The sequence below is a fragment of the Gracilinanus agilis genome, chromosome 3 (assembly GCF_016433145.1).
Source record: "Gracilinanus agilis isolate LMUSP501 chromosome 3, AgileGrace, whole genome shotgun sequence".
Taxonomy (NCBI): domain Eukaryota; kingdom Metazoa; phylum Chordata; class Mammalia; order Didelphimorphia; family Didelphidae; genus Gracilinanus; species Gracilinanus agilis.
The window spans coordinates 228,840,568-228,860,882 of record NC_058132.1 but is presented as its reverse complement, the minus strand read 5'-3'; the positions used below and the strand labels follow the sequence as shown (position 1 = coordinate 228,860,882).

At 32.3% G+C, this 20,315-nt stretch overlaps 1 protein-coding gene across 4 annotated transcripts in view; it reads left to right on the top strand.

Moving 5' to 3' along the window:
* The window catches only part of GULP1 (GULP PTB domain containing engulfment adaptor 1), a 154,703-nt gene extending 136,768 nt beyond the window's left edge, over positions 1 to 17,935 (top strand). For 3 of the 4 annotated variants that reach the window (XM_044669716.1, XM_044669714.1, XM_044669711.1), the window contains 3 exons: positions 42 to 180; positions 3,500 to 3,594; positions 15,619 to 17,935. In XM_044669716.1, coding sequence (XP_044525651.1) covers positions 42 to 180; positions 3,500 to 3,594; positions 15,619 to 15,690 — 306 coding nt within the window. In that variant the 3' untranslated portion in view covers positions 15,691 to 17,935. The remainder of the gene's footprint in view (positions 1 to 41; positions 181 to 3,499; positions 3,595 to 15,618) is intronic. The other variant, XM_044669715.1, reaches the window with a different exon arrangement.
* The last annotated feature ends 2,380 nt before the right edge of the window (positions 17,936 to 20,315 follow it).

Here is a 20,315-nt window from a genome sequence, read left to right as displayed (position 1 = left end):
ACATAAAACAGTATATTAACAGTCTTTATCCTTAATCACAGGCATCCAGTATGACACCTAAATCACCTTCCACTGATATCTTCGACATGGTTCCTTTTTCTCCAATAACTCCTCAGTTATCAACACCTACTCGCAATGGTACACAGCCTCCTCCAGTACCCAGTCGATCTACAGAGATAAGTACGTTCTATAACAAATCGCCTACTTTTTGCTTGGATTCTCCTACCATTTTATGTGTGGTATTCATGACAAACCAGATGATGTTTTTGTTTATTACTGTATATTTTATGTTTTATTACTTTGTATTATTAGAAACAATAAACTTTTGTTTATTAAATTTTATAGCCCTAAGCCAGTTCATTTTAACTTATGAACAAAATTACTAATGCTGCTATTACAAATAATTTGAAATCACTGAGTGGGAAATAGAACTTAAGTACCTTATATGAGTGTATATATGTGTATTTATATGTATACATATATATGTTTACATCACTATAGGAGATAATTTACTTTTGTTTCCTCTCCATTCATTTCAACATCAATTCTAGCAAGCATTTATTGTGTTTCTGTTGTGTTATGCAATCAGTATACAAAGATTTTAAAAAATAGTGTTTGCCATCATGCTTAAATTCTAAAAGGATTTAATATGTTTTCAGAGAAGTAAAAAAAAAGGTAATTTGAGGAGAGTGAGAGAACTCATGACAGGGGAATGAGGAAGATAGTTAAGGGAAGACTTGGTGAGGTAGGAGATGATATCTGAGCTTAGTCTTGACACTCCATTGAGCTTTTGTTTGTAATTGTCATTCTAAAATTTTATTCTTGTTGCAAAGAATTTGGATGATTACTTTTACTTTCCTGCTCCAAGTTAGGTAGTAACTGATCACCCAGAAAACTATGCCAGGTTGCAGATACTTTAAGTAAGAATCATTTCTAAAACATTATTCATCTGTTCCAAAGACATTTTTTTCCTTTTTATTAATCAATCAGAATGTGTATTTCAAAGCAAAGGCAATTAATGAAATAGAAGACCAATAAAAGTAACTACAGAATGTCCCCTTTTCCCCTCAATTTCCCTAAATTCCCCAATACATATATCCTCAGTGGAAAGAATAGATGTGCATAAAAAGAATCGACATGTACAGTCTATACACATGGAACAATATGAAGCCAGGGAGAACATACACAAAGATGGAACTCGCACTTTTGGCACGTATGTGGAAGGAGACACCAAACCCAAACCCCCCATATCCTCCATAGGCGATTACTTCCTAGCTACTTAGCATTGGGTGTTTTCTATTGTTCAACGCTGAATATCACTGCCATCTTTCAACTGGTCTTCTTGGATTCAAGCTCATTTCCTGCTAACCTAATGCCCTCATCTAACATTTGCTAAGGATAGTGTGGTTTCCAAGCCTTTTTCTTTCAGAAGACGGCTACAGCTCTATTAGTAAGAATGATTTTTCAGCCCCTTAATTATCCATAGGAAGGTAAAGAAAAGGAAGTAGTGGTTGTGGAAGTGGTAAATAAGACTCCCTTCCAGAGGAGGATTACAGCTCTCCTTAGTCAAAGCTTTTCCTCTCATCCAAACTCCTCAGAGAAGAAAATGGATAGTTACCATTCGATTATGTTACAGTAATTAGAATTAAGAGTTAGAGCTGGAAGGGAGGCTCTTTGATCTTTTCTTTGAACTGCTCTGTGTTCTTTTGCCTCCTCTCAGGTTCTTAGTTCAACTCTCATTCAATGTATGGTCAGAAAACCATTTGAATATTTTTACTTATTTAGCAAATATTGGTTAAGGGATATCTGTGTGCCATGCATTGTGCTGTTATGGGAATAAAAATAAAGACAAAAACATGATCCCTGTCCTTCAGGAAGTCACATTCTAATCCAAGAAGACCAGTACACATGAAAAAATGTGTACATACAGAATAAATGGAACGTATTCCATTTAAAGAGGGTTAGAAAAAAGGTGCTTAGGCAAGGGGCACTTACCATAGTTCTGGCTTCTTATAAACTAAATAAAAAGTGGGCATGGGTGTGGTCAGGGAGACCAGAAACAAGATTTAATTTTAACACAGTTGGAAAAGAGAATGAAAATTGAAAATCTCTATACTCCTAACAAATTTGTTAAGAAGGTTTTCCTCTGGTCTCTCTACAATTAAGAGAAATTGAATAGGCTTTAGGTTTATTTGCATTTTTAAAGTATTGTTTGCTATTCAGATTCCTTTAACTACTAACAATGTTATATAAATATACACTATAAGTTCTCTATCAACATCCATTGGTAAATGTTTTTTGTATTTCTTAATTAAGCCACTGGTTTTTTCATTCCCCAACAGAAGATTAAGGTACAGCTATGAATTTTTCCTTAGTGTTTTATCCGTAAGAAATATAGCTCATTGTTTTGTGAATTAACAAACAACAAATATTATTTTCAATGATACTGAATTGATTGTATTTTAATCTGTGCCCTATATCACAGAGATTGAATTGGGTGGCTCCTAATGGGAGGTCATGACTAATTATCTATCATTTCAAGGGAACTGGATGGTCTAAGACAGAAAACAGTTTTTAAACAAGCCCTTATATTGCATTCTTGATGCTTTATTATAGTACTGAGAATAGAATTAATGAACCTATTGTGCTTAACAGGGACATCTTTTTTTCTTTCATAGAATCTAGAAGAATTCCTTTTACAGGATAGGTTCTAAAAATATTTGCTAAATAAGTACTGGAGACAAAAAAATAATAATTGTTATTATAGAATCAAATTTTCAACTAGTGTTCCAAAGGCATGTCAAAATTAATAAAACAAACAGCAACTAAAACCCCAAGCTGCATGTGGTGAATTTCATATGCAGTCCTCTTTTTCTGTTCTCCTTTGTATAGGACAGAATCCTCTTTTTTGTGTCATGGACTTCTTTGACAGTCTGATGAAACCTATGGAGTCTTAGATATCTTAGAATAATATTTTTAAATGCATGTAATAAAATATGTACAATTAGTAAAAATGAATTCTACTTAAATAAAGTTAACTACAAGAAGTATTTTGGCATCTACTATTTTGCAGGCATAGTAAGTACTGGGCAAAACCAAATTCATCACCACAGATTAAGAACCACCATGTATAGAAAAATGTTCTTGTTTATTGGTGTTTTTCAGGTTCATAATAACAAAAAATATTTTAAAAAACTTTATTTCGGACTTTAAATTTTCTATAACAAAATAGTATATTAAGATGTGTTCTTAGTAAAGTAGAATAATAGTCAACAAAGAGTGTCTTGGCTCTTTAGAGGTTTCCTTAGGCCATCATATGATTAATGGAAGTAGCCTATGTCAACAGAGCACAAAAGTAAAATGGAGTATTGGGCAAATAATTATTTCATGTGAGAAGTATTGGCAAAGTGAATATTTCTTCCATTAAAATAGCCTATGTCTTCTCTGCTTGAGTCCTACGATTTCTATGCTATTAAATTGTTTATTTCCTTTATTCTAGAAAGAGACCTTTTTGGAGCAGAACCTTTTGATCCCTTTAACTGTGGAGCAGGGGACTTCCCTCCAGACATTCAATCAAAACTAGATGAGATGCAGGTGACTACTCATTTATTACTAGAATAAATTTAAATACATGTCTTTCCATAGCCCTGGCCATTACTTTTCAAGGTAAATACCCAAAGAGTTGCAATCTTGACTTTTTGTCGCTATTAGCTAGTTTTTTATAATATTTAGGCTAAAAATCAGAACAGAAATGATTTACACAATCTTTAAAATATCATAGCAAAACTTTAGATAAGACTGGTTTATTTTTTAATGTATTTTACATCTGGGACAAGAATGCCCTTTCTCTTTCTCTCTCTCTCTCTCTCTCTCTCTCTCTCTCTCTCTCTCTCTCTCTCTCTCTCTCCCTCTCCCTCTCTCTCTCTCCCTCTCATATACACTACTTTTTTTTATTTTGTTTCATTTTTTAAACCCTTAACTTCTGTGTATTGGCTCCTAGGTGGAAGAGTGGTAAGGGTGGGCAATGGGGGTCAAGTGACTTGCCCAGGGTCACACAGCTGGGAAGTGTCTGAGGCCAGATTTGAACCTAGGACCTCCCGTCTCTAGGCCTGACTCTCAATCCACTGAGCTACCCAGCTGCCCCCTCATATACACTATTAATGGAACAAAAAGCTAGCTAGTCTGATCTTTGAATGTCAGAAATAACTTATATATATATATATGCATACACATACTTCCATGTGTGTGAATATACATATATATATATAAGATCTATGCATATATACACACATATTGGTCTAATATACATACACAAGTTACATACATACTTGTATACAGATATATGAGATAGAAAGAGTATACATATATGTGTATGGACCTGTGTATACACAGAGCAAAATCTCATGAATTTCTATAAGGATTTTTGATTTTTTATAATACTTGAGGCTCATCTTACCTATTAATCTTTTTTGAAATTGCTAATAGCTAAACTATGTGGTAAGATTTCAAGTGCTAGTCCTGGAGTCAGGAGGCCTGGCTTGGAATCCCGCCCCTGGCTAGCTGAATTACCATGGGCAAGTCTCTTTACCTTTCTAAGGCTCAGACAATTCTCTTAGATTTTTATACTGAGTTATCAATCAGCTCTCATCTAACACTGATGGAAAGAGTACCTATGTAGAGGACCTCAGAGTTACTTGATATATTGACATGATTTAGAATGCAGACAGAAATCTATAAACTATCAAAAGTTTACAAAGAGGAAAAAAATTAATAGTTCATGATAACTCTTGAAATTTTTGTAGGAAAAGTAGTAATCCAAAGAGTAGCTGGATAAGGAGTACCCTCTCTTGTATCTCCTTTACTTTTTTTTCATAATTCTGATTTATGCTACAAATTGAAAGAAGTCTAAAAGTATAAAAATCTTTATTTAAAGAAACAGTTGGCCAGCCTAGAAAAATCAATTAATTATCCATTAATTTTTCAACTCATCCCTTATTGCTGTTGGTTTTAAGATCATTTAATGCAAAGATGAGATTGGTTCATTAAGATGAATTTGAATATTCCTTTAAAATATTTTATTTCAAAGACTTGACCCCAAATGTTTCTATCACCATAACTTAAAATATACAGGAAGTCTAATGAGAGTAGATAACAAGTAAAACATGCATTAATAGTAAAATATATTTGACAGAAACTAAAAATTCATTTTGCTTATTGACTTTTGTATACATGTGTAGAATACTGGTAAGCAAAGAAAGGACATTAACTCTAGGTACATTTCTTGTGTGTGTAAGGTAGGTGTAGGTCACCATGTCTATGTATCTACCCTAAAGATTCCCTATAAAATGAAATGTTTTAGTCCCAAAATAATGGATAGAGTACACTTCTGATTAGGAAGAGAAGATCTTATCCTTAGTCTAGACTTATTCTTTAGACTTATTTTCCAAGTTTCTTTAGAATTGTCTTTGTTATATGTTTCTGGAAGCTATAGTATGACTGGTATTTTTATAGCAAAATTTCAATTGTAGTATTTAAATCATTTGATAACTATTAGAATTATTTGCTATGCAAATCAATGCATTTACATTGCACTATTTTGATTGCTTCTAATGCTTTCTTAATGTCTTTTTTATCTTCTTGTGCTTTCATGGGGGGTAGCGCCAGAGATGGTTGGTATATAATTTCCATAATCATTTCACAACAGCTTTTTGCAACCTAAATTTTAACATTTGCATGCTGTAGCTGACTTTGAAATATTTCAACTGCTGTTCCATTCAAATGTTTCTGAATTTTATGACCTATTCCACCTATCTGCTTGTGTTAACTACTTTAAATGAAATTTTCTCTCAATGACTCAGCTATTATTATATTGCCTGACTTCTCCTGTATTATTTACACCTATTATCACAGGCTTCTGTTCAGTTGAGAACAGTAACCTTTTGGCTAATCTAAAGTTTGTGATGATTTTATTGTTAGTAGCTTTATTTAACCATTGTGCTTACTAATTAACTATTCTTTTTTCTTTCCTTGCAAATACTTTTTTTGTTTGTTTAAACCTGAGGCAGCATAATAAATTTTGTGAGCACTGCATGCTTACAAGCTTAAGGAGATGTCTGTTTTTTATTTATTCATAGAAGAATATCTAGAAAATAAACTGAATAATTTGAATTTGGAGTCAGTATAAAATTCATATCCAAAAATAAGAATGGTATATTATCAATTTTCAAGATAGTTTATTTATTTTTTTGAAGTCAGATATAGTAATTTTGTTTTTTAAACTGGCTGAAAATTAGGAAACTCTGAAGACAAAGAATAATTACTTAGGTGGCAGAGATCTGACCTAGGTTAACTATAACTCAGTTGTACTTTTTAAAATTTTTATTCTCAAGAAAGAAAATAACACATTATGTCAATAGTCAGAGATAAATATTAGAATAAATTGAGAAAACACTCATATATCTTCTACCCATTGTGAACTTGTAGATTTGTACCTATCTGTGCTTCACAGATGCATAATTTATAGTAAATGCTTTAGTAACAGCATTCCAAAGGAATGTGCAGATGAACGTTGGTGGTTTTCAAGAAGTTGCCCAATTTGGAGAAACAACAACTGGGCAGCATAAGCTTCTCCCAAGATTTTTCACTCAAAACAAAGCACTTGATTAAGTCAACTTTGAGCCTCCTTTGTTCATGAACTGATTTATCTATTGGATTTCAGAACTTTCAAAATGCAAATAACATGACTTCATTCCAGGCTCACATCTTACTTGTCTTCATCAGATGAACAATGTATAGTTGTTCTACTTCAGAAACAAACTAAGCATTCCTACAACCTCATCAGAAAACTTTTATAGGCTTTTAAAATTATTTCTTATTGTTTATTTAAATGATTTCATTTCAGAGGTCATTTATTTGAAGGGTTTTTTGCAACACAATAAGAATAATAACAACAAATATTGTGAGAGATATTTTTCAAACTCTTTACTAAAAGCTGGATGAAGTTGGTTTAGTAACTATGTTAAAAATGAATTAAGGGTAGTCACAAATGACTTGTTTTTGATGAAACTACAGTTGGCCCTTTAGGATGATTATTTCCTTTTCTCGATGCCCTCTAATCATCTCATTAATAATATGATCCAGAATTTTGCCAGCAATCAACATTAAATGCACTGATGTATACTTCTCTGATATCATTCTCTTCCCTTTTTTTGAAGAGTGAGAAAATATTTGCACTTCTCCAGGCTTATGGTTCTCCACCTGTGATTGATGGTCTTTCATCACTCACCAATAGCGCTACAGCAATATCTTTCTTTTTTTTATATTATTTTGTTTTGTTTTTTACATCATAATGTTGTAGTTCATTCAGCCTAGTTCAACTGATCAAGGGCAGCTAATTGTCCTCATAAATATATGCTTCCTTATCTCACTCTTAACTACTTTTATTCTATCCTTTGCTATCCAAAAGTTTTTGTACTTGTTAGAGAAAACAAATTCAAAGTAATAATAGAGTAGTCACTACCCTCTTTACACTCAGAACCATTTTCCTATCTTTTTTATTCTTTTTCTTTAAAAAAAACTGTTCTTGTTGTTTTCTTTGGTATTCATTTGTAGCTATTTTTTGTTTTTCTAAATGGACTTCAATTCATGACTTTCATTAACTACTGCATATCTCAGGGTCTATTCATCCTATTATTTTGAAACTACTATTTATGATGTCTTGCTTGGTCAGTATAGAAACGCAATTTTATCTTACCTCCTTTCTTTTTCAGTTTAAAGCATTATATTGATTATATTTGGAAGACTTTGGACAAATGCAATCTTATCAGATTCATATTAGATGCACTCTATTTTCAGGCAAAAATCTTCCATAATTATATTTTAAGCTTTCTCCCTCTTTGGATCTTCTTACTTCTCCTTTCCACATCAAAACATTTCTTTTTTTTTTTAAAGAACTTTTCATTGCCCCTAATATCCTGGAATATGGAAAGACATTTCCTTGAGTCTGTTTCCTTTCTCTTCTTGCTCAAAAAGTCTGAATCAGATGATATTGTTTAGATAATAAATTATTATTTTACATATGCAAATATATAAGATAAGTTAATTTAATAAATTCTGATAATGCATTTTAATTGTTTATTTATAACCCAAATCTTCAACTTTTTGCCTTTGATGGATAGGAAAGTTGAAAACACCATTTTTGCTCTTTTGTTCTTCCATTAAGAATAATATTGACAATGTTGCCCAGAATCCTTTTGGCCATATAATGTATGCACATGAAAACAAGATGTGGTTTTAGTCATGTAGTTTGCAAGGGAAGTTCTTTTGTATATATTCTCCGGATAAAAACCAAAACAATTTAACTCTGATAATATTAGGTCAACAAATATTCCCCATTAGATAACGACTAATAACCAGTACTTTTATCTTCTTCCTCTTCCTCTTGCTAGATATGACTTCTTACCTAATGCATCTATGGACCTGCTTTATCATTTCTTGAAGAGCTAGTAGCTTCTTCTTCCTGAGCATCCTACTCTGTCCTCTTCTAAAATGGCCTCAAGCTTGTTTCTTACCTCTAATAGGAGAAGCTCTTCTTGTGTTTTCCTTTCCAGTGATTCTATAACTCTACAGTCTAACACAATTCAGTATTCCTTTCTCCCTCTTTAGATTGTGTTACTTCGTTTCCATTTTTTTGTTTTCTTGTTCTTTCAAGTCTTTTTCATTGAACCAAATATCTTTGAGTATGGACAGACACTTCCTTAAATCTGTTCTTTATCTACTTGGAGAGAGACTAGGCAGCACTGTGAGAACATAGACAGAAGTCACTTGGCCATGGAAGAAGTACAAAAATCACACACATCCAGAGTCACTAAAATTTTCCTCTGTGTTCTCTATCTACTAGAAGTGAGATCCTTATTTCATTCCTTGAAACCTCTTGTTGGGGATATTGCCTCACTCTTGACTCTTTCTTTATGAATGATTAACAATTTGATGACCATACTTGGTTTCTATTATTTTCCATTACTAACCTTTTACCAACATTTACCTTAGCATTTATTACTTTCCTAGCCTTACCAACTACTCTTTAGTTTACTTCCTTTTCCTTTGTTTCTATCCTCAACCTTTTCCCTTCTGACTTAAACCTCCTTTAGACTGTCTTTTTCCTTCATCTCTTCAAGGGACTGTTACCTCTAAACTTTTACCTAAGTCCTCCTTAAAATTATTCATATCCATTTTCCTCTTTGGCTTTCTCCATGATTTAGATGCCTTCCAATTCATCTTCAAATTTTCTTTCTCCTTTTTCAATTCTAGTTCTTTTCTTTCCCCTAACCTCTCTACCACAGAAGTTTCTTCTTTAGAATCCAGAAGTAAAATACAATCTGTAGGCAACATAGCCCAAGATCAAATCTGATACCTTGCCCAAAAATTTATTGTCTTAAATTAACAAAAATTTTTCTCTCTCCTATCTTCCCTTTCCACAAAAAAGAAAACAAAATATTCCTTACAAATACGTATAGTCAAGCAAAAGAAATTCACACATTGCTCTTGTCCAAAAAACTGTGCCTCCCAAGTCCATTGAATTCCAAAGAAATTGAATTTAGATTGTGTACTCTGAAGCCAATATATTATGATCATATAAAAAAGGAAATAAAAAGAAAAAGAATCATGTTAAAATAAACACACTTGGACAAAATGTTTGATCACAAATCCTCTATGTGAATATTTATGGATAGTTTTGTTAAAATAAATAATTCCTTCATTATATAATATGTTTCTGTAAATAAGAATAACACTATTTATTTGTAAGATAATTTTCTCAAAATAACAAAGGGAAATTAATTAACTTTTTACAAAGCACATTATCCACAAAATATGTCTCACAAATCCCAGAGTGAAAAATTTTAATTATTTTATGGACATAAAGGTAAAACTTCTTTTAAAAGTTCAATTGCAATGCATTGACTTTGTTAAAGGAGTAAGATTTTAAAAATTTGTAATTTGTGAAAAATTTTTGAGAGCAATTGTTTACATGAGTATGTCTTTTGCTGGAAACACTGTGTTAGCAATTAAATTGAAAAACTTAGCTTGTATACTACATTTGAAGTTAAACATTTAAAACAGTGATAGGTCCAAATCTCTTTTAAAGTTGACTCCTAAGTTCTTTCAATGTATTTTTCTACCTCTGATCTGCAGGTATCTGGGGTATTTTATGCTTCAAAATCCTACCTCAAAGCCAGTTTACCTTTTGAGTATCTCACATGCTCTGGAACTAGTATCTCAATTTCTAATCTCATAGAAGAGTCAGGTCCCTCAGAGTTTAGCCATTAGTTCTAATGTAGCCTGAATAGGTTGGTTGAATCTTCCAATCCTATAGTTTATGAGTCCCGACTGTGGCACTTGCAATCATGAAATGAGAATCAGTTAATATCAATTGCCAGACTTAATTCTCCTTTAGAAAGGAATATTGACTAAGATTCTAAAGTAAGTAAATAATATTTAATTGACTTCCAGAAAGTAATATTTACTAAGATTATATAGTAAGAACAGTTGATACAAGGGTCCTTCCCCAAAAGTGTGTGATGTACTTTACTGAAAGTACATACAGATTTTAGGAGAATGTTGGATTCAAACTTAGGAAGATCAAGGGGCAAAGGGGTAATTCACAATTCCTATTTGCTGGAAGTCCTTTTCTTCCCTTTGTGGGTGCTCAAGAATTGCCCCTTAGGTATGCTTTAGTTTATTTATTTGACCCTTTGTGTAGTCTTTTGAAGTTTTCCTTCCTCCTCAGGGTTCCTAGTTCAGAGACAGTCACTGTAGGTTCTCTGAACACTGTTATGATGAGATCACCAGTAGGAAAAAGCCTAAATCCTACAATTCTCAAAGTCCATGAGATCCTTCCTCAGCCAAGGGAGTTCAGGGAGACTTAAGGGACCTAGACAAAAGCTAAAATCCTACCCTCTTTCCTTTTCAGAAGTAGGGTTCTCTCCTCTCATTGCCAGACATTATAAACTCTTGGTCTCAACTTCCTTAATGGTTTTTATAAAGCCTATAGTAGGAGTGACCTCAGTCAGGTCAAACAGACTTCCTTTCATACCTATAGAGATAAAACTTCATGCCTAGTATTGTAAGAGGGTGATTTTAGGGGATGGGACTAGGTGGTTAATATAGGCCAGTATCAGAACATTTAACGGGTAACACACACAGACCACTCAATCACAGGGATAGATGTTGAATTTATTATAATAAGGAAAGGTGGAAAGGGAATTTGGATAATCCTAAACTGATATCAACTACCTACACCTCTCCCCAGATCTAAAGTTGTTCCCTCACGGTAAGTCTTCAAAGTAATTTCCTACACTGAGCCTAGCCTCTCTGATCTAAAAAATCCCCAGTCTTACTCTAGCTAATGCTGCACTAAACCAAACCCCTCTGTTGATGGTAATAGAGGTTATCTGGGCCCAGGGAAAGATCTTGGATCTACAAGAACTCCAGACCTGATCTTATAGACAGCTGGTCCAAAAGTCTCAGGATCACAACAGGAACTTAGTAGATCACAGCAAGTAGCAGGTAAGCAGGTGGGATGGGAGATTAAAGTAGTTCAGACACCAAGGAAAGTAGCCAGTCTTCTCTAGGCCAAACTAGAGAAAAACAGCTCAAAACCCTAGTTAACTGCCTGAACTCACTTACTTACAACATTCCAGAATCTTTATCCCCCTGGCACTCTCCCTTGTAGACCTGACAGGCTAAAATCCTCTTCCTTATAAAAGTATGTAATTAAGGTGTTCTCCTCTGATAAATGTATGAGCACTAAATGGGATGGGATGATTTCAACCCCACCCTTAATATATCCAGCCTAATATTATCAACATTGGGAAGAAGTAAATTTTTATGGATAATTCCATGACTGTGGTATTGCATCAAAAAAACCTCTTTGTATGCAAGTTAGACATAAATTAACCTGTACATCTTAGGCAATATATAACCACAGTGACTTGTTGTCTCTCAATTTAGTTTAGAGGAGAGAAAGCTAATGAGTTTTGTAGTCATTTATTTTTTGATGATTAGGACACAACACCCTAGAAATTACATGGAAAAAGGACCTAAGGAAGCCATTATATTCTGGAACTCCTGGTGGGGTAGAACATATGATCATTTGTAAAATAGTCTTCAAGGAATTTCTTTCCAAATTTATTGTTATTCTAAATTGTTTTTCTAATGTGGTACTAGGACATTGATGAATACTATTTTTAGGTCAACTATAGTAATAAATGTTTTTACCATTGGGTTAATTCAAGATCTATCTTAAATGACCTTGGCCAGAAAAGGAACATGAAGCCTTTCCAGAAGAACTGACACAAACATAGATAACTTATAAATAAGTTACCAGTAGCTAATTTGATGTTTGACATCCTCCTTAAAAATAGTAATTTTCCTAAAAATCACTAAAACATATTCCTTTTTGATATTTTGGTCATCTTTTCTAAGTATTGGCCAAATATTTCTGAAATATACATACATGTAGGTTCACTATATGGTAAAATATACTTTTCATTAGGTAACAAGTGTTCTTTGAACCTTGGTAATGAGGACACTCTCCTAGATATCAAGGAGAATGATTTGTGTCCTAGGTGGACAAGAACCTTTGAATTATCTTTATAATAGTAATATTACTAGATAATTTTTGTATTATAAGTATAATAAATAGTTTCCTTCAGAACTTTCAGAAAATATGACTTATTGCTTGTAGAATTTTAAAGCTGTAATACTAGTCTTGCAGATAGCAGTGGCCTAATCAAGCATGAAAGTAATTTGGGAAAATGAAGTCAAGGTTGGAGAGTACTAAATACAGTCTATAGAAGGCATGAAACTGGATAAAGTCATAAATACTAAGGTCAGAGAAGCAGACTAGATTTTTAAAATATAGTCTTTAGGAAAAAAGAAAAATTCCTTAGAAGTATAATGTGAACCATAATATAGCATTTTAACTCTAACATACTCCGTTGAAAGTCCATTTCTTGGGGTGGCACATATGATCTCAAACAATCATCATCATAGGCATTATGTTAAGATACCCAAAGACAGTGTTATTTCATAAGCATTTCTACAATATAATTTAATTTGAAGAAACCATATTTTTACTAGCATAGTAAAAAAGATGCTGCATTTGGAGGTAGAAACTTTGGGTAGTTCTGCTGCCTTTGTAACATTGATCAAATCATTTAAGCTCCTTTAGCGATAATTTTGTCACATATAAAGTGAGAAATTTGAAGTAGATCATCTCATGGGGTCCCTTCCTTAGATAAGTACCTGTGGTAATTGGATGTTTTAGTAATCTGGCTGGATTCTATGCTTTACTTTTGGCCATATTCACTGAAATTTTGCATTATATTCTTTATTACCGGTGTATTTTCTATACATATAAACTTCCTAAGATATCCACCTGGAAAGGAAAATCTCTTAAAGGGGAAAGGATTTGGGTATATAGCTTTCACATGGGTCTCACAGATATTGGCAGCACCAGATTAAATTTTTATATAGATATAAAATTGCAATTGATGAAAATCAATTGCAAAATAATAATCCTTAATATAAAAAATGAAGTTACTGTAATAAGGTATTTTTTGCTTTTTTTGTTGAATTGTTACCTTTCACTCTTCAAATGGAAATGCTTTTTTCAGTGCTGAAATATCCTAAGCAAATAATTTCCACATTTTACTTTTTTTAATGAAAAGGAAACTATAAAGATCACACATTAATAATTTGATTTAAGTTGATACATCCTATTTAAAAGTTCATAATATATTAAGGACATTTGAATGTTTAAACTGAGTACAGATGACTTAATGGAAAACATGAGATACCAACAGGATTGAAAAAATAAAATAAACAGTTTACAGCTAAGACCATACTTTTTTGAGAGATCTTAATAAAATCCTATGATCACTGAAAAAACTCTGACCTGGGAATTGGGAGATCTAGGATTCTAGCTCTATCACTAATTATTTGATTTACCTGTCTCAATTCACTTTAACCCTTTAGGTCCTTAGTTCTTTCATATAAAAAAATAGAGAATATTTAACTAGATAATCTCTAAAATCCTTTCCAATTCAAATATTTCATAATACTTTTAAGGCATTACATTAAAAGGGGAAAAAATCAACCTCTGGATCATTCCTTTACAGGAATAATTTTTCTAACTCATTATACTACCAACCCCCTCACTAACATGTAAGTTTTCTTTGACCTTTTGAGTTTTATACAATATGGAGCCAGGGCTGTCTTGCCATTGACAAAAAAGTAGTTCACAGACTACCTTGACCCCAACCATGCACAAATTATTCTTAAATCTATGCCCACCTCTCTGCCAAATTAAGGGCTTGGTTAGCTCCTTTTCTTCTTACTGCATTGAGCATAGACTTGTATATGTAGAGATGGAGAAGAAATGTTAAAACTAGGAAAGGTCTAAGGTTCAGAAAAATTGTTCTGGAAACAAGGGCAGGTACATTGCTGAGAGTTCCAAGGAATACTCTTCCAATTACTACTGCCCTTGAAGATCTGACCTTTACATGTGCAGAGGGAAACTTGTAAGAGAATGGGGACAGATCTGAAGCAAGGCAAAGATGTATTCCCGATGAGTAATAAAAACCAGAGTAAGAAAGGGAAATCTTAGTCTGTGAGGGGCTGGAGATGGGTTAAGTTGTGGAAATAGTAACCTTAAACCTTGAAGAAGAGGGCTGCCATCTGGATCAAGAAAGCATAGCTGAGAAACGTGGAGAAAGTCCCTTGGAAAGCCAGGGTACAACTACTGCTTCTGATCCTAGGAAGGACATATCATTCCATATCTTGGACAATCGTGTTGGAAATTTATGGAGGAAATATCTAGTCTCCAATCCCTACTAGCATCATTCTGCAGCTACTACTATGGACTTGAAGATTATCAATATCCAAAGACATTCAATTAAAATCAATAAAAGTACATTAAATGGCTATAATATGCAAGATATCATGCTAGGGGCTAGCTATACAAGAACAAATATTAAAAGAAAAAATAGTTCCTGCCCTCAAAGAGCTTACTTTAGACTCTCTGGACCTTGAAAGCCAGATGAATTCTTGCAGTTGAGAAGTAGCAGGCAATAGGAATTAGGTTCTTGGACAGAGAAACGCCATGGTAGACACTTACCATTTATGTCTTTAAATAAGAATCTTGACTGCTCAGTATACAGAAAGTCCTAAAATTTTTGTTCAGTTTTAAGTTTCAGTAGTTTAAAACTGAACAATTTAAACAATTAGAATTAAAAACTGAACTAGAACTTTGGGGACACCCTTTAAATATTTCAAAGTTATAGACTTCAAGGTTTATATTTGCTTTTATCTAATATGTAAATTAATGACAAAGTAATTTTGAACATACACAAATTAGAATATACATATTTAAAAAAATTAAAAACATAACCAAACTTCTAAGGACTAAAGTATAAATAAAAATAACAGTATCCATCATTTGTTACAAATATAGTATTTTGCCTGGAGATTTTTTCATGTTTGACATATTAACTTCTCTTATATACCAAGTTTTCCCAATGGCATTTCCTACTTTAATGATCACATTCTGTTTTACAGGAGGGGTTCAAAATGGGACTAACTCTTGAAGGCACGGTATTTTGTCTCGATCCATTAGATAGTAGGTGCTGATGCCAAGAACAAGAGATCCTGACTCTTGTATGACATTTCGTTTTATCATTATTATTATGATGTGTATTACAGGTATTATCCATGTGCCAAAAATTTTTGTTTTTAGACATGTTAACTTCTGTGAAATATGCTTCAGTAAGACTTCAACACAGGTTCAGTGTTGACCTGTAAAACTGTAAAAAAAAAAAAGCCACATCTGCATGTGAGCTGTTCATTAAGTTACACCATTATGTTCCTTTCTGTTTCTGTTGGAGATCAATTTATATTACTAAAGAAGAGAGTCTCCTAATTCTTCATCATAAGTTAGAAGTACTTTTGAAAGCTACAAAGCTACATTACCTTTTTTCAGTCCACTAGGATATTATTGTATTCTACTCAACTCGAACTTAATCCTTTCTTCCTAGTATTTTGGGGAAAAAACTGTCTAACTGAAAGGGCAAGACTTGGCTAGACATTTGAAAAATGTAACTATGACTATGTCTAAATGATATACGTGCTAGTCAGTTCACTGGGAGACAGCAAAATGATTATTTGGTGCTATGAGAGCCCAAAAGAAGAAGTTCCTACTTTCAGTTAGCTTCGATGGCATCATGTAGTTATAACTGATTATTCTGCATATTAAGCCTATGAAATTTTTATAAATCATGAGCCTTATACATCATTGTGTCTATTAGTTGCTTTTCATATCACTGGAGAATTTTACATTTTAAAAATAATGACCTCAGGTCACTAACTTTCAGACTGGCAAAATGATTAGTGAATAGAAATAAAAAAGATAACAAAATTGAATGTATTTAGAATATACAACAGCAAACATAGATGCCACGTAATTCCAATTATTATATTCAATTGTTTGCTATACATTTCTTTTTAATCTTAAAATAAAATTTGCACCATCTAAGAAAATATAGAAAAGACATTTCAAGGCCATCTTCTTGCGGATGATAGCAGTTAGTTATATAACAAAGCATATATACCTTTCTAATTTGATAGTACAGAGAAATATATTTGAACATAGATTCTGCATATATTTACAACATATCATACCTGTATTTACTTTAAAAAAGCATTTTTCTCCATCAAAGTAGTCTGTGTTTTAATGGAATATTTTCCCCTGATATTAGTATTACATTCAGTGCCTAGAACAGTGCCTTGCATGTCATAGGCATTTTTATAAGTATTTGTTGAATTGAATCAAATCTCAAATGCTTATTTTGAGATGCTGCAATTAATATTGGTATTTTAGCATTTATGACAACCATTCAGCATGACTAAGTGAAAAAATCATTATTAATACTATGATATGACCAAATTTCATTTTAACTTGATTTTCCTAAAATATAAGTCCATCCTTTGTAGACATACAAATTAAGTTTCTGCTAAGGTTAGAGTGTAAATGACTTGGCTACTTGTATTCCATTAATCATTAACATGAGCAATAAACATTTTATTTAATTTTGTTTTGATTCAGTTATTATTTTGTTCATTGAAAGTATTTTTATTATACAGGCTTCCTCAACATATAACATGCTTAAAATTCATTTTAATGCTAATAATGTGTACCCTAAAAGCAAATCTTATTGGGTTTCTCCTGACACTACTTTACTAGAAAAAGAACTTAAAGATTTGACATTTTAGAAATAGATGGATATGTAGAAGTCCTCCTCACAAAAAGAGGTTTTCTTTATGGATTCATGAACATTCGTTTTTCTTCTGTAGCCTAGATAAGCTGGGAAAATATCAACTATGTTCATGGAACATGTCTTAAGGTGTATATGAGTTTATCTTTTCTACTTTATGTTCACATGTATCACTAATTCCAGAGTAGTATATGTTTCATAAAGAAAAGTCTTTATAATTTTGTTTGTCATATAGTATTTTGGAATTTGTATAATGAGGATGTTTAGTAGCCATATCTCAATGGCTTTTTTAACAGATAGAATTTGTATTTTTATTGTACTTTAAAAAGCTTTATGTAATAGGCATATATTTAGTGGCCATTTACTATCAATGGTAACACAGTACTAAGATAATATTTGCACACTTAACGGACTTTTTCTTTACTGATTTTTTAATGGTAATCACGTATGGAAATGGCATGATTAAATAATACTTAACTGGTCATTCAGTTCAAAAATGCTTAATTCAGCAGTGCATTTTTAATGAAAAATTTGGTTGAAACTGTATTTCTTTGTAATCTCAATTGTATGTTTGATTTTGCTGCAAATAAATGTTTTTAAGTAAATTCTGTTGAAAAATTCATTCATTTAATGGTTGACAGGGAATGTGGAGATATAAAACATTTTCCACAATTATTTTCCTTCTGAGGAAGTTTACAAAAGAATAGATTTTCCTAGTGTTCCATTCAATTTTCAGGAAGTTCCTTTAGTTCTTGCAGGATAGAACAAAAAAAAAATCCAAAGAACAAGAAGATATCTCTTAGAGCTCCATATGTGTGCATGTGTGTCTGTATATGTATGTGTGTATGTTTTCCTTGAAGCAAGACTATACTCAGAGCAGAATCCCAGGCCATATTCTGTGAAGTTCCTTTTTAATTCTTGATTCTGCTAATTAAAGAAGAATTGAAAATATTTGTTTTTATTAGCAGTACTTGAGCTGACATCTATGTGATAAAAGTGTCTTCATTAAAGTGGCACACCTAATGATGGCCTTGATCAAAATAAACGGTGTCAAAGCTAACTTTTCTTGTTTTAAGATCAGACACTTACTACCGGGTGACTCTGAAAAAGTCATTTGAGAAGAGTTTAATTTCTAATGAGGCAACAATATTTGACAGGAACTGGCCACAGGAAAAGATGAGATCAAAGCTTTGAAGTTATACTGTTAAGACTGCTAGATCTATGAGTTGCCAAGGAGTCAGAATCTTCAAAAGAAAGAAGATGTCTGCAGTGTAAGAGGAAAAGCCAGCTTTCCTTGAAGTAGTTATTAAAAGTAGGAAAATAGTAAGTCAAATGAGCCATATTCCTAGTACACCAAAATGTTATAGCTTTTTAAAATTTTGCCTCAAAGTGTAACTTTCTTATTGATCATAGTTATGTGTTTATAAGTTGGAATTGTTACATTCTGTTAAATAATAAATAGCTATAATAAAAATGTTAAATTGTTTTTTGAAGTTGGCCCATTTTATATATCAAATAAATGGATTCATTTGTAAAGATCAAATGAATGTATAAGTTTTTAAAAGCAGGAGTTATAACTTATCATTTTCATCTTTCTTATACTGCTTATCACAATGACTTGTGTGTTATAGGTCCTTAAAATTATTTGAATTAGGAAGAGTAAGGGAAATAAAGCAGCTACAGAAATAACAGGATGTGATACATCACATATATATGTATATATATATATATCATGTATGTACTACATAAAACTACTATAGGAGAGATGCATATTTCTAACTGTATTTCAAAGGTTCAAGATCTTAAACTAGAAAAAGACATGATTGTTCAACTAAGAGCATATCTAATTTACAAGATGTTATTTCCTAAAACAGGTAAGATATTTGGTCCATTGTATATTATTTCAATTGCTTCTTTCATGTTATTTCCAAAATGGTTTTAAGTTTTCTCAGATAATTTCAGTAAAAATCTTCTAGGATTTCATTTTCAGGTGGAAATCCTGAAGAAATATTTGCATTTAATTTTCCAAGCCTTGAATTGCATTACCATTTTCTGACATGATTTAAAAATACCATAAAAAATAATTGTTAAAAAGAAAAATTTTAACTACTAAAAATTTCATATTCACATGTCTCCATAGATGTTTCCAAACTCAATATTTGTTCATGATCTTTGAGCCTCAACATCTCTTAAATTGCTTGAACAATCATAGCCCAAAATTTAGCATTCCGTCTCCAGGATCCATTTAAACTATACCATTTCTAGATATCAATGCAGAGTGGCATAATATAACAGAAGAAATAGATATTACATAACACAGTACGCTTTTTTGATTAAGTTTAGAGTATGGCCATTCATATTCAGACCATTTGGCCTTTACCTCCATCATGTCAAATCACACATACCCTAAATCTTCAGTTCCATTCCCTGCCCTCTTGGAAAAGCTCAAATGTTAAGGCACTTGTCTTTCTTCAGGAACAAATTCTTAGTTTTTTATTTTTTGAAAAATAATTCTATATTTGTTTTTATATTGTCTTCATTACCAAATACTTCTCTGTGAGTCTCACCTTGTAACAAAGGATAGAAAAAGAAAAAAAAGTTCAGTAAAAGAAAAGAATAACCCCGCCACCAACTGTATCTGATAGTACCCTAAATGTTTCAAATTTGATAAGCCACCACATCCACAAAGGAGTTAAGAAGATCCATTTTCTCCACTACTTTTAACTTACAGAATTGTTTCATTTCTTTTTAGTTATTTTAAAAATATTATTATAGTTAAGTATGCATTTTTAATATTAAGAACTACTCAATCTATAGGTCATCGCATGAGCTAGAAACACATCTCAAGTCTAATAAAATCACACTTAGACCTTTTTGCCATTTCAAGACTATTTGTCTCTGGAACTTCTAAGATAGTAGAATCATTGCTCCCCGAACTTCCATTAAAACCCTCATGCCTAATTTGTCATTGCCTTTTTAAAAAAC